General features: G+C 53.1%; 1 protein-coding gene across 5 annotated transcripts in view; it reads left to right on the top strand.

The window, feature by feature from the left end:
• Positions 1–12,711, top strand: part of MYRIP (myosin VIIA and Rab interacting protein) — a 232,449-nt gene that overhangs the window by 168,185 nt on the left and 51,553 nt on the right. For all 5 annotated transcript variants that reach the window (XM_066244530.1, XM_066244529.1, XM_066244533.1 and 2 more), the window contains 3 exons: positions 1,736–1,833; positions 2,093–2,173; positions 5,265–5,387. In XM_066244530.1, the coding sequence (XP_066100627.1) occupies positions 1,736–1,833; positions 2,093–2,173; positions 5,265–5,387 (302 nt within the window). The remainder of the gene's footprint in view (positions 1–1,735; positions 1,834–2,092; positions 2,174–5,264; positions 5,388–12,711) is intronic.

Genomic DNA, 12,711 nt, shown 5'->3' with positions numbered 1-12,711 from the left:
CAAATCCCTATGCACATTGCACATATCTTATTTTAAAGTAAAAAAACAAAACGGGAACAAATACAATATTTAAAATAAAGAACAAGTAAATTTAAATTAACAAACTGACCAGTATTTCAATGGGAACTGCTCCTCTCACTGACCACCAATGAAAGAGGTGCCCCTTCCGGAAGTGCAGCGGGGGCCGGATAAATGGCCTCAGGGGGCCGCATGTGGCCTGCGGGCCATAGTTTGGGGACCCCTGGGATAGAGCATCGGACTGGGATGCGGAGGACCCAGGTTTGAGATCCCAAGATCGCCAGCTTGAGTGCGGGGTCATCTGGTTTGAGCAAGGCTCACCAGCTTGAGCCCAAGGTCGCTGGCTCAAGCAAGGGGTTACTCCATCTGCTGAAGGCCCGCGGTCAAGGCACATATGAGAAAGCAATCAATGAACGACTAAGGTGTCACAATGAAAAACTGATGATTGATGCTTCTCATCTCTCTGCGTTCCTGTCTGTCTGTCCCTATCTGTCTCTCTTTCTCTCTGTCCCTGTAAAAAAAAAAGAAAAGAAAAGAAAAGAAAAGAAATTGCCCCTCTCAGGTAAGAGCGGAAATCTAAGTGTGTCAGGGAAGCAGCACTCTTCCGCGCACTTAGCTCCAGAAAGCGTTTTGTCACCTGCAGAAGTCCCTGGACTTGGAGACACTTGGAGATGCTTCCTCGCCTTTGTTGCCATAAAGCCAAAAAGAGAAAAAAAAATAAAATTAAAATATGATAGCATTTTAAAATCCTGTTAGCCTGTGCTTATCTCACTTTCATGGTGAAAATCAAGGGCTTTGGAGATGAAGGGTCCTGAACTCAGATCTCAGCCTCTCTCACTGTCTCGCTGTGTGACTCTGGGCAACGTATCTGACCTCTCTGGGCTTCCGTTCTCTCATTGGGAAAATGATACCTACTCAGCGGATTGTCGGACAAATGAACTGTCATCACGTGTAGGACACTCAGCCTGGGACCCAGCGTGAGGTCGGCCAGGGTTACTGTTATTGACAATGTGGGTTAAGGGTCTGAAAACTTCCTCCGCGGCTTTTGTATTTGCATTAAACCATGTGTACTGCCCAGTGCCCTGAGGACATTCCATGATTTTATCCTTGTCATCATAACTGGTATAGTATATACACAAAATAGCACATCATTTTTATCTGAGAAAGTAAGTGAAAAGCCGTTATTTTTTTTTTATTTTAAGTGCTCCTGTCTGGTTGTTTTTAAGCCACTCTGCATATGTGGAGTTGTGCGTGCTGTTAGGGTACAACAGTGACTGGGATGAGGACGTGAGAGAGAATGACCTGTGGGAACGGGTGGAGGCTTACTGACTCCAATGGAAACAACCCCAGAACCTCGGATGGACACCCAGCCAAAGGGGGAACTAAAGGGATCTGAGGAGGAACCCTGGGGCCAAGAGTTGGGGTGCCTGGGGACCAGCTCAGTCACGTGGCCGGAGACCAGAGTGAGGAGGAACAATACAATGGACTCGTGGACAGAGAGACGGCAGCCCTCAAAGACTCACAGGCGACGTGTCGTGTTGGGGGCAGGGGTGTGGCGGATGAGTGGGAAGCAGCGAGGCAGGTGAGAGGGGGCAGGTGGGCCGGGAAGCAGGGCGGACCTTATCCCAGTGATCTCAGCAGAAGAGCCGACCGAGGAGCAATCATTTTACTAGTCGTTCCCTCTGAGAAAGCCATCTCTGTTCTGGTTCTTCTCTAGGCCACAGCATGATGGACACGCTGGCGGTGGCCCTGCGTGTGGCCGAAGAGGCCATCGAGGAGGCCATCTCCAAGGCAGAAGCCTATGGAGACAGCCTGGTATAGACCCCCTGCTCCTCTCGGGGGAGGGGGGAGGGGGGGAGTGCAGGTTGTCAGGAGACAGCGTCACGATAGCCATCCCTGATTGGAGCAGGGCCCACCCTCCCACAATAGCCATCCCTGATTGGAGCAGGGCCCACCCTCCCACAATAGCCATCCCTGATTGGAGCAGGACCCACCCTCCCCTGCATGCGTGTGTGGCCAGGACTCCAAGAGTGTGTTCGCCCCAGCACGGCCATCCTCTTCCCTCCCTCTGCAGGACAAGCAGAACGAGGCCAGTTACCTGCGGGACCACAAGGAGGAGCTGACTGAGGAACTGGCCACAACTATCCTGCAGAAGGTGGGTGGCCCTGGCATCCCGAGTGCTGTTTACCCCCCTGACCCAAAGCTGGGCCTCCAGCGCGCTGGAGAGCAACCATTGGCACCGCTGTTGTCTTGGGCACCATTTCTGTGCCTCGTCACTTTGCCTCTGTGCTCTGGGGGCTAGTGCAGTGGGGTCGCGCTGCACAATCCAAGGTGAGGGACGGAGTGTGGCTGCCCTTGGAGACTGAGCCGGTGGGGGGGGGAGCCAGGAACCTGGCACTGAGCCAGCAATCCCTGGCTCCCTGTTTCCTAGGCTTTGTGTGCGCACGCTTGTGTGCGTGTGTGCGTGTGTCCGCTTCTCCCACTTCTCAATGGTCTTTCACTAAAGAAACTTTGCAGTCACCCCCTGCTGCCTACGTGCCCCAAACTGTCCCTTGCATGGTGTATCAGTAATGACTACTTAGAAATGGACCACCCCAAAACTCGGGCTTTAAACAGCATCATTTCTGTTTCACCAGCAATTCTTCAACCCCTACAGTTCAGTTCCGTTCTGACACTCGTGAGAGTTGCACAAACCCCACAAGTTCGAGGCTCAGTCCCACGAGACTGCCCCACTTCAGGTGCCAGTGCAAGTCTCCGGAACCCCCAAGTTACCTGCTTCTGTCCAGCCTGCTCCAATTTCAGGATTCTCTGACCCCAACCCTCACGCCGGATAATTTTCTAGCACAACTCACAAAACTCAGAAAGTGCTATACTCACAATGCCCAGGGGAAGAGATAACAGGACCACAAGGTCTGTGGACGGGTGTACAGATTTCCCACGCCCTCTCCGTGCCCGCCACCCTCCCACACGTCCGTGGACATGGAGGCCAGGAAGGTCCCCGAGCCTCAGCGTTTCAGAGTTTTTAATAGAGGCTTCATCAAGTAGGCATATTGCTTAAATCATTGGTCACCTAAAAGACCCCAGTCTTTAGTTCCTGTCCCCTCACCAGAGATTGGGGTGGAGCTTAGCGTTCCTGGGTGTACCTGGTTGACATACAATATTATAGTACTTTCAGGTGTACCACATAGTGGTTAGACATTGATATACCTTACGAAGTGGTCCCCCCCAATCAGTTTAGTATCCATCTGACCCCATACCTAGTCATTATGGTATTGACTATATTCCCTGTACTGTATTTCACATTGCCATGATTATTCTGTAACTACCAATCTCTACTTCATCCCTTCACCCATCTCACCCAGCCCCCCAGCCCCCCCCCCCCCCAGTCTGGCAACCATCCATTTGTTCTATCCACGACTAGCTTTCTGTCTGGCTTGTTCGTGTGTTTTTTAGATTCCACATGTAAGTGAAATCATATGGCATTTGTCTTTCTCTGTCTGATTCTCTTTTTTAGCCTCCGGCCTCCATCTATCTAGTGGCCCTGGCCATGAGTTACCTTATTAGCATAACAAACACACTACTATCACTCAGACTGTTCCAAGGACTTTTGAAGCTCTTTACCAGGAATGAAAGAGCAAATGTATTTTTTATTGTACCACAGTTTCTCCCTCGCTCACGCAGCTGTGGCAACTCCATCTCACGCAGCAGGTTGGGGGTCAAGTTTGAGCCGCGTGTTTGCTCTGGGGCCCTACTGAGGGCACATCAGCTGCCTGTGGCCATGACAGAGCCCAAGACGGCAAGAGGAAGCCTGTTACTCCCTTCTTACATGCCATTGGCCAAAGCCAAAGGTGTGGAGTACACTTGGCCCTTGAGTAATGTGCGGGCTGGGGGGCCAATCACCTATGCAATCGCAAGTCCACGTATGATTTAAGTTAGCCCTCTGTAGATGAAGGTTCCCAACTGCAGTAAGCAAAATCATTTGTCCCTTGAACAACACAGGTTTGAACTTCACGGGCTGACCTCAATGCAAATTTAAAAAATAAAATTCACGTATATGTGAATCCGTGCAGTTCAAACCTGCGTTGTTCAGGGGCCCACTGTGTATTCTCCCTATCCTGGGAGGATGCAGAGTCACACAGCAAAGGGCTGTGGGCAGGGATCATTGAACAAATTCAGTCTTCCCTTTCGGTCACAATAAGTCCTGTCCCTTCTACATGCCACAAACACTCATCACACCCAAAGACCGCCAAATGTCTCATTCAATCCCAGTTCAAAGTTCATTGGATTCAGACTCAGTTCCTTCTAAGGTGGCGACCTGTGAACCAAGCAAACAAGTCACCTGTCCCCACATACCCAACGTGCGATGCTGGAATGTGGATGGGAAGGCAGCACTACCCCGCCCACCTACAAAGATGGGAGGTGACTGGACCTCAGCAATCCTGAAACCCTGCTGGGCACATGAGCCAGGTCCCCCCTCTGGAGAGGGATGTGCCTCGGTTAAGCCCAGGTCTATCCCTGAGAATGGCACCACAGTTCATTGGTCTTCTCGGCTCTCAGCCTTCCTCTTCATCATCCCATCTGGTCTGAAAAGGCATTGAAGAATAGGTCCAGCTTGGTGGCTCAGCAGTCTTCTCAGCTGCTTCCTGCCCGCAGAAAGTTGGGAGCCAAGAGACCATTGTATAGATGGTCTCATTAAATCTACATGGCCGGGCCCAACACAACAGCAGGTGGTACAAGCAAGCTGAAGCCAACCCTGGTGACTCCTGGTGTCTGCCCCTGATGCTTCCTAAAATCAGGATTGCTAGCCAGAGACTCTGGTTTAAGATCCAGCTCCACCATTCAGGAGCTGTGTGTCCTTAACTGATAACAACCTCTTTGAGCCTATTTCCTCATCTGTAAAATGCAGACGGTTACAGTATGTAGTTCTTAGCAGCATTTTGAGGATTAAACGAGATAAAACATCTACAAGTGCCTGGCCCAGAGTCTGGCACGTGATAGGCATTTAATAAACAGACGTTGTTAACATACAATGATTGTCTGTAAATTGTAAAGTGCTGTAGAATGTCCAAGGCTGTAGTTACACTGTTCTATCATAAGGCCGATCTGAAACAGCCTGGCATTCTGCTAGCACTAAGCTCTTAGATGGCTGAAAGGAAAATCCCAAAGGTGCTCCCAGTTACGCCAGGTCGCGTCCGGAAACCTCTCCCATAACTCGCCCCCTTTTGTGTCGCCCGCCTCCTCCCCAGATCATCAGGAAACAGAAGAGCAAAGGTGAGCAGCAAATGGAAGAGGAGCTGGAGTGGCCGCAGCCCCAGAGCAGCAGTGCCAAGGCGGCTGAGGAGGGGCCCACAGCCTCCAGCGCCCTCTGGGTGAGTCTCTGCGCGGTAAGCCAGGCGGCCTGCGCGCTCTCCCATAGACATGGGGGCGGCACACTCAGCCAGCTCCTGAGGACCCAGGTGCCCACCGGACAGCGTCCAGTTTCCTGATGGACGGTGGGCAGGGGGAGCCACGGAAGGTGTGTGTGAGCGTGGGGGGGGGCTGAGAGAGGGGGAGGGAAGAGGAAACCCAGATGCACTATTGACGAGTACTGAGGCGGGTGTCTGCAGAGACCAATTCAGGGAAAACAAAGATGTCAGTAGGCACGCTTTAATTCATGCTGGAAAGAGTTGTACTAAGTCCGATGAGGGAAGAAAAAAAAAAAAGCCTTTTCTGGGAGATCACTTGCTTTTCTGAAACCGAAAAATGACAGCAGAATTACCACTGCTGTGTGAGTCACCAAAATGGTCACATCGGGACCTCGTTGGGAAGTCAGAATTACCATTGTTGTGTGAGCCACCAAAATGGTCGGGAAGTCGTGGTGTGGATCAACCTTCTTGTCTGTCACCCTGAAATTAAGCCAAGGGTGGGATCACAAAGCACAGTGGCCTCCCTATGGCCCCGGGCCCTGGGCCGGCTCGAGTCCTTAGCGGAGGCGCCAAGCCTGCAAGGTCCGGTTGTTTGTGGCGCAGCCCCGCAGAGCGCCGGGGAGACAGAGGCGGAGCGGGCAGCGAGGGGCCTCCCATGCGGAGACTCAGGGAGAGAAGGACCGGCCGGCTGGCAGGGCTTGTGTTTCACCGTAGGGGCCGCAGTCAGAGACGGGGCCTGGGCAGCAATACACAGGTGCAGTTTAAAACCGGAAAGTCAGTCGAGGGTGGGGGAGCATCGCCTCGGTTTACCCCGCTCCCCCTGGGCGCCAGCCACGTTCCTGCCCCGCCTGAACAGAGTGAAAGGGGTTTGCAGAGTAGCCACGCTGTGGACACGCAGTTCCGGAAGTGACGTCAGCAGCCTCACCTGCGCAGACTTCCCCGGGGTCTCACCAGTCGCCAGGTGCTCGGTACTGGGTGGGCTTGGGCGGGCGGGGGGGAGGGGGGACCGGCAAGGAGCATCTGCAGCTGGATCAGAGGGTTCAGCTCAATGGTGTATCGGCAGAACCTTCCCTGTCAATCCCTGCCAGCTCCTGGCACCGCTGTCATGGTGAGTTCGGCGCCAAGGAGAACGAAACAAGAGGAAGGCTCAGTCCCTGCCCTCTGGGACTTCCCACTGGTTAGCAAAGCAGGTGGAGCGACACAGTTCACAGTGGGTGCTCGGTGGCAAGGGCGCGTCTGGAAATGGAACTGGAGTTCAGAGAAGGGGCGGGCCCTTCTGGCAGAGAAGGGGACACATTTGAAGGGGACTTCCAATAGCCTGTCATTCAGATAGTTCACTAACTCAGACCTGCCACGCCTGGGTTCAGGCTGGATGCAGGTGTCACTGCACTGGGGGCGTCTTTCTGAAGTATGCTCCGCAAACTGAAAGAGCACATTTGGGGGGCTCTAGGAGGTGGAAACCCCCACTGTGCCCCAGTCTCGGCCATGAGCCAAGGGGTCAGAGGCAAATCCAGGGAGCTTGCTGTCTACCTCTGGCACGTCTCAGGGTGGGACTCTGGTTTTGCCCTTCGCTCTGACCTTGAGCATCTGTCTAGTTCCTGTCTGTAGACGGGATAAGAACACCTGCCTCATAGAGCGGCTCTGAGGCTTCCTGCTGTACTCAGCATAGTTCTTACTGCGCTCCTACTGTGTGCAGGGTGCTGGGCTGGGCTGCAGACGCTGTGGGCTTCGGGCCCTAGCGATGGGACATGCCGTGAACAGGAAAGTCACCTAGAAACCGGGGTACGAGTTCCAGTCACAGCCGTCAGGAGGAAGCAACAGGACGGAGGGGAGAGAGTCCTGGGGCAGGTGAAAGTGTGGTCAGGGGGGGCCAGGGAGAGCCTTCCCTAGGAGGTGACCCGAAACTAAGGCTTGACAGTGAGAGACATGGGAGCAGTGGGAGGAAGAGCATTCCCACAGAAGGAACAGCGTGCACGGAGGCTCTGAGCAGGAAGGAACTGAGCGTGCTCAAGGAATATAATGACGGTCACGTGTCTAGAGAACGGTGACTAAATGAGATGTGGCTACGGGCCACTTTGCACATAGGTGTCATCCTGAAGTGATGGCTACTGTTCGTGTTAATATTACCTTATTTTCCATGTTTTAAAATCAAGGTCACTGAATCATCAAGGTATCCCTATGAGTTATGAGAGGACCCTCACCATGTTTGATCAGCTAGACTGACACACCTGCTCTGATCCCCAGGCCACCCTGTCCCCCACCAGCCAGGCCCCCACCTCGGGTCCTCGCAGGCGCTGCTTCGCCTTCCCTGCCCCACACAGCCAGATGGAGCCATCTTGCTTCTTTCCTACTGTCTGGACCCATGCACTGGACATCTGGCCACTCACTGCACCTTGGGCTGCGCCGCTCATCCTGCATCAGAGGCCAGAGCTCCTCCCTTCACCCTGTCCCGCTCCCCTTTGCACCAGGGAGACCTCGCTCTCCATGTTTCCTGTTCACATCAGCCAGTGCAGCTCCTCGTAGTAACTAGAGTTCTTACGCAGACCCCATGAGCAAAGAAAGAGCTTTGGAGTCATAATAGCCATAATAGAAGGATTGCCAGAGACCTGTAGGGCTAACACGTGATCTTCCTTTAATAAACTTTACACGCGCAGGCGTTCACACATTACTTCATTAGATCCACGTGAGCACATCCTGCATCATCCCCACTTTACAGAGGAGGAAACTGAGGCCGAGCAAGTCTGAGCCTAAGCGGAAGGGCCAGGGCTGGAATCCAAGCCTCCTGCGCTCTGCTGTCCGCTGTTTTCACCGGGAGGCTCTGGCTATGGAATGCCAGCTTTCCCACCAGATGTCCACTGGGTTTCCTTGTCAGGCCCACGACTGAACCCAGAAATGGTATTCCTGCCACCTCACAGAGACAGAAGGTACTCTGGGTGTCAGTAGTGATGGGGGACAGCAGGTGATCGCTGATGCTGTGTACCCCTGTCCACAGTGGGACAGAATTGGCCTTCGTCCACACCCCTCAGCCAAGCGCTGGCCTAAAGCTGCTTAAGACAGACAGCAAGGACTCCTCTCAAGGGTCCCTCGCCCTCGGCCCCTTAGCTCTCTGGAACGAGTCTAGCCCACCCGGGAGCGGGCGTGGCCGTGGGCTGCCTTCGCGGAGGGAGACGCTCAGAGGCAGAAGTCAGCGTGGCTCAAGGTTCCTGCTCGGGTTGCTAAAACAAATACCTCTCAGGGCTTTCTTTTCTTGTCAGAAAACCTGTCGTGCCAAACGCCTGCCTCCCACACGGGCAGAATCTCCACTCTGGCTTCGAGACCAGTGTAGACAGAGCTGACTCATTCTTACTCTATTTTCCTGGGGCAAATAGCAGAATAGGATTTATTTCTAGATTTTGGTATAGAATCAGGCCTCACGGAAGCCCCTCTCTGATTCTAAAGCATCTTTTGAATCTCTTTGCAAGCTATGTCCACGTCCCCAGGGATGAGTCCACCTTTGTTGGAGGGGGGCGCTGTCAGGACAAAAAACTTTGAAGTTATAATTTGTAAAGAAAATCCCATAAAGGACATTATTAGTACCCCCCCCTGGGGTGAGCACTGCTTCCAGCGTAACACTTGAGCACCCAGATTATGTGGTCCTTCCTATCGCTACAACCCCCATCCCTAACTTGGATGTGGGACAAACGAGATCCCCTGCTGTCCCCTCCCTGTGAGTTCTTCCCAAGCTGTGGCTAACGACATGGGAACAGCATGTTGTTAGCAACAGTATCAGTTAGGAGACTTGGGCTTCCTGCATCCATGTGTTCATGGAAACCGCCCCCAAATAAAGCGGCCTGATTGGGGCAGAAAGAGAACTCCAGCATCCAGCCGGGTCCCCGGCACCGTTTGGCCCTTTGAGTGGCAGAAATTAATAGCCCTTGATTGTCAGGGGTCACAGGCCACTCCTTGTCCGTCCCCTCTAAGCAGCGCCATAATAGGGTCGGCCTGGGGTCCTCGAGGGGTGGCACATCCAGTCGACAAGTGTCAGCCTCCCCAATGCTCCACGCGGAGTGGTGGGCACGCTGCCCACCCGTGTGGACTAAGTCGATGCTTTCGCCCAGCCCCTAGCCCACACCAGGCCCTGGTCCCTGTGATGAAAGACCCTGTACTAGGACCACATCCGGGAATTAGGACCTGAGAGGGACTGACCCTGGTCAGGGCCACCATGCTGCACAGCTCCCGGAGCTCCATTCGTCTAGAGGACCCTGTGAATGGCACCCCCAGGCCCCGCGCAGCTCTAGCTGCTGACGAGGCCCGTGTGGGAGGGGACAGGAACACCGCTGGTTAAGGAGCAGGCACCCTATCTGTGCATAACAAGATGGGGATGCAGGTGTCATTAGACCCATTTCCTAGATGAGGAAACTGAGGGTAAAGCATTAACACAACCTACCTAAGGTCACCCATGTACTGATGGGTAGGACTGGGCATGGAATACCTTTCTTCTGCGCCACAGTTCCTAATCTAGCTTCTTCCTTTGTCAGTGAGCGCAGTGGAGGCCCTGGTCTCTAAGGTCCCTCTCAGCTCAAAGATTCTAGGGCTGCACTGTCCAATACGGAGGCCACAGGACCCAAGTGACTATTTAAATTAATTGAAATGAACTAAAGTTAAAAATCCAGTTCCCTGGTCGCACCAGCCACATTTCAGGGGCTCAGTAGCACCTGTGGCTGGTGGCTGCTACATTGGACGGTGCAGCTACAGGAGGCTTATTGCGCACTCTGGTCTAGGGGGGTAGATAAAGAGGCGATGAACAGGGGGCAGAAATGTGCCTGACACCGGTGCAGCTACGGGAGGCTTATTGCACACTCTGGTCTAGGGGGGTAGATAAAGAGGCGACAAACAGAGGGCAGAAATGTGCCTGACACCGGTGCAGCTACAGAAGGCTTATTGCACACTCTGGTCTAGGGGGGTAAAGAGGCGATGAACAGGGGGCAGAAATGTGCCTGACACCGGTGCAGCTACAGAAGGCTTATTGCACACTCTGGTCTAGGGGGGTAGATAAAGAGGCGATGAACAGGGGGCAGAAATGTGCCTGACACCGGTGCAGCTACAGAAGGCTTATTGCACACTCTGGTCTAGGGGGGTAGATAAAGAGGCGACAAACAGAGGGCAGAAATGTGCCTGACACCGGTGCAGCTACAGAAGGCTTATTGCACACTCTGGTCTAGGGGGGTAGATAAAGAGGCGATGAACAGGGGGCAGAAATGTGCCTGACACCGGTGCAGCTACAGGAGGCTTATTGCACACTCTGGTCTAGGGGGTTAGATAAAGAGGCGACGAACAGAGGGCGCACAGCAGAAATGTGCCCTGACACCGGTGCAGCTACGGGAGGCTTATTGCACACTCTGGTCTGGGGGGTAGATAAAGAGGCGACGAACAGAGGGCTCACAGCAGAAGTGTGCCCTAACACTGTCCAGAGCCTGGCCAAGTCTTGGTCCTTGGGGACCTCACGGAAGGTGGCTGTCTTGCCTTTCCATGAGCTGTTCTCACCCCAGCAACTCTGCACACCTGCCGGGGCCCCGCTCCAGGGCTTCCGACTCACGTATCCGGGTGGAGGCTGGGCATCCATCTGCTGACCAAAAGCGCCCAGGGGAGCCCCCCAGGCCGCAGGCTTAAGAGCAGCCCGTTTGTGACACCCTGGGGGGCTCCCTGGCCTACAGACTGTGGAGGGCCCCGAATTGTGGCCCTGCTGGCGGCTCATCCTCCCTTTTCCTCCATTCTCCAACGACCTGGACGCCTCCGGCTCCGGGCGTGACTGTGCTGAATCCCAGAGCACGGCAGGCTGCAGGGCCTGAACCGCCAAACCCAAACTTCATTCCCCCTGCTCCGCCAGGGTTTCTCATCTGTTCTCTTGAGAGAAAGTTCAGCGTGATTGTTCTCTTTTTAATTTCCTCCGTTATTGTGTGGTTCTCCACCGGTAGGGGGGTCAGCACAATCCGCCATTCAAAGCCTGATGATGCAATATCCTGAAAGGCACTAGCGCAGGGGTTAGAATTCATTCAATGCCAGTCTCTTTGGGCGTGTGTATATGATAAAAGACTGTCTCCATTGTAATATAGCGATCCTATTGATATGATGATGATGATGATGATGACGGCAGCGGGGCCAGGCACTGTGGATGTGCCGGTGACTAAGCCTCTTGTCTGCCTCGCCCGCTGTCTCCGGCTCCGTCCGTCTCTCCACCTGTGTCTCCTGTCATTTCTCCCTCACATTTGCCCTCTCCATTGACTGACTGACGGCAGTATAGACCTAAAGGATTTGTCATTGTTATAATTATCGGATTGAGTTTAACGGCTGTGACGGACCCAACAACACAAAGCAACGCTATGCCTCAGCTGTTGGTTCATCTGACCACTGTTCTGGGTCCCTGTGCTCCCAAACCCTTGATACTAAAAACATTCTTTCCGTTTTATGTTGTCAGCTCTTTGACAGCAAAGAATGTTTTGAAGCCATGATTAGTGCCCCGGGGAGCCTGCCCTGTGGGCCACAATGGCAACTGCAGCAATCTAGCCGTGCGACACCATTCTGAGGCAGATGGGTAGAGCAGGCCTTCGCTGCCCACCCAGGACCCAGCGACTGCAAAGGAAAGTGCCGCTGACCCTTAAACAACACGTCTTTGAACTGGACGAGTCCACTTATATGTGGATGTTTTTTTGCAATAAATACTGTAAACGTATTTTCCTTATGATTTGCTTAATAACATTTTATTTTTGCTAGCTTACTTTATTATAAGAAAACAGTATATCATACATGAATAATAAAAAAATATGTGTTAATCAACTGTTTATACTGCTCACCAAAATGCGGGGATATTTTATCACTTCATATTAATCTTGAAATATCCCCTCATTTTGGTGAGCAGTATATTATTGGTCAGGCTTCTGGTCAGCGATAGGCTAACAATTAAGTTCTGAGGAAGTCAAGTTCTATGCAGAAGTCCTGGTCGGGTAGCGCATCATCTCAATACGCCCAGGTTGTGGGTTCAATTCCCAGGCAGGGTACACACAAGAATCACCAATGAACACATAAATAAGTGGAACAACAAATCAATGTTATTCTCTCTCTCTCTCTCTCTCTCTCTCTTTCTCTCTCTCTCTCTCCCTCCCTAAAGTGAATAAATTAAAAAACATTTTTTTAAGGCCCTGGCCGGTTGGCTCAGTGGTAGAGCGTCAGCCTGGCGTGCAGGGGTCCTGGGTTCGATTCCTGGCCAGGACACACAGGAGAGGCACCCATCTGCTTCTCCACCCCTCCCCCT

This window comes from Saccopteryx bilineata, chromosome 10 (assembly GCF_036850765.1).
Source record: "Saccopteryx bilineata isolate mSacBil1 chromosome 10, mSacBil1_pri_phased_curated, whole genome shotgun sequence".
NCBI classification, from domain to species: domain Eukaryota; kingdom Metazoa; phylum Chordata; class Mammalia; order Chiroptera; family Emballonuridae; genus Saccopteryx; species Saccopteryx bilineata.
The sequence above is the reverse complement of the archived record's forward strand: the minus strand, read 5'-3'. Positions and strand labels throughout refer to the sequence as shown.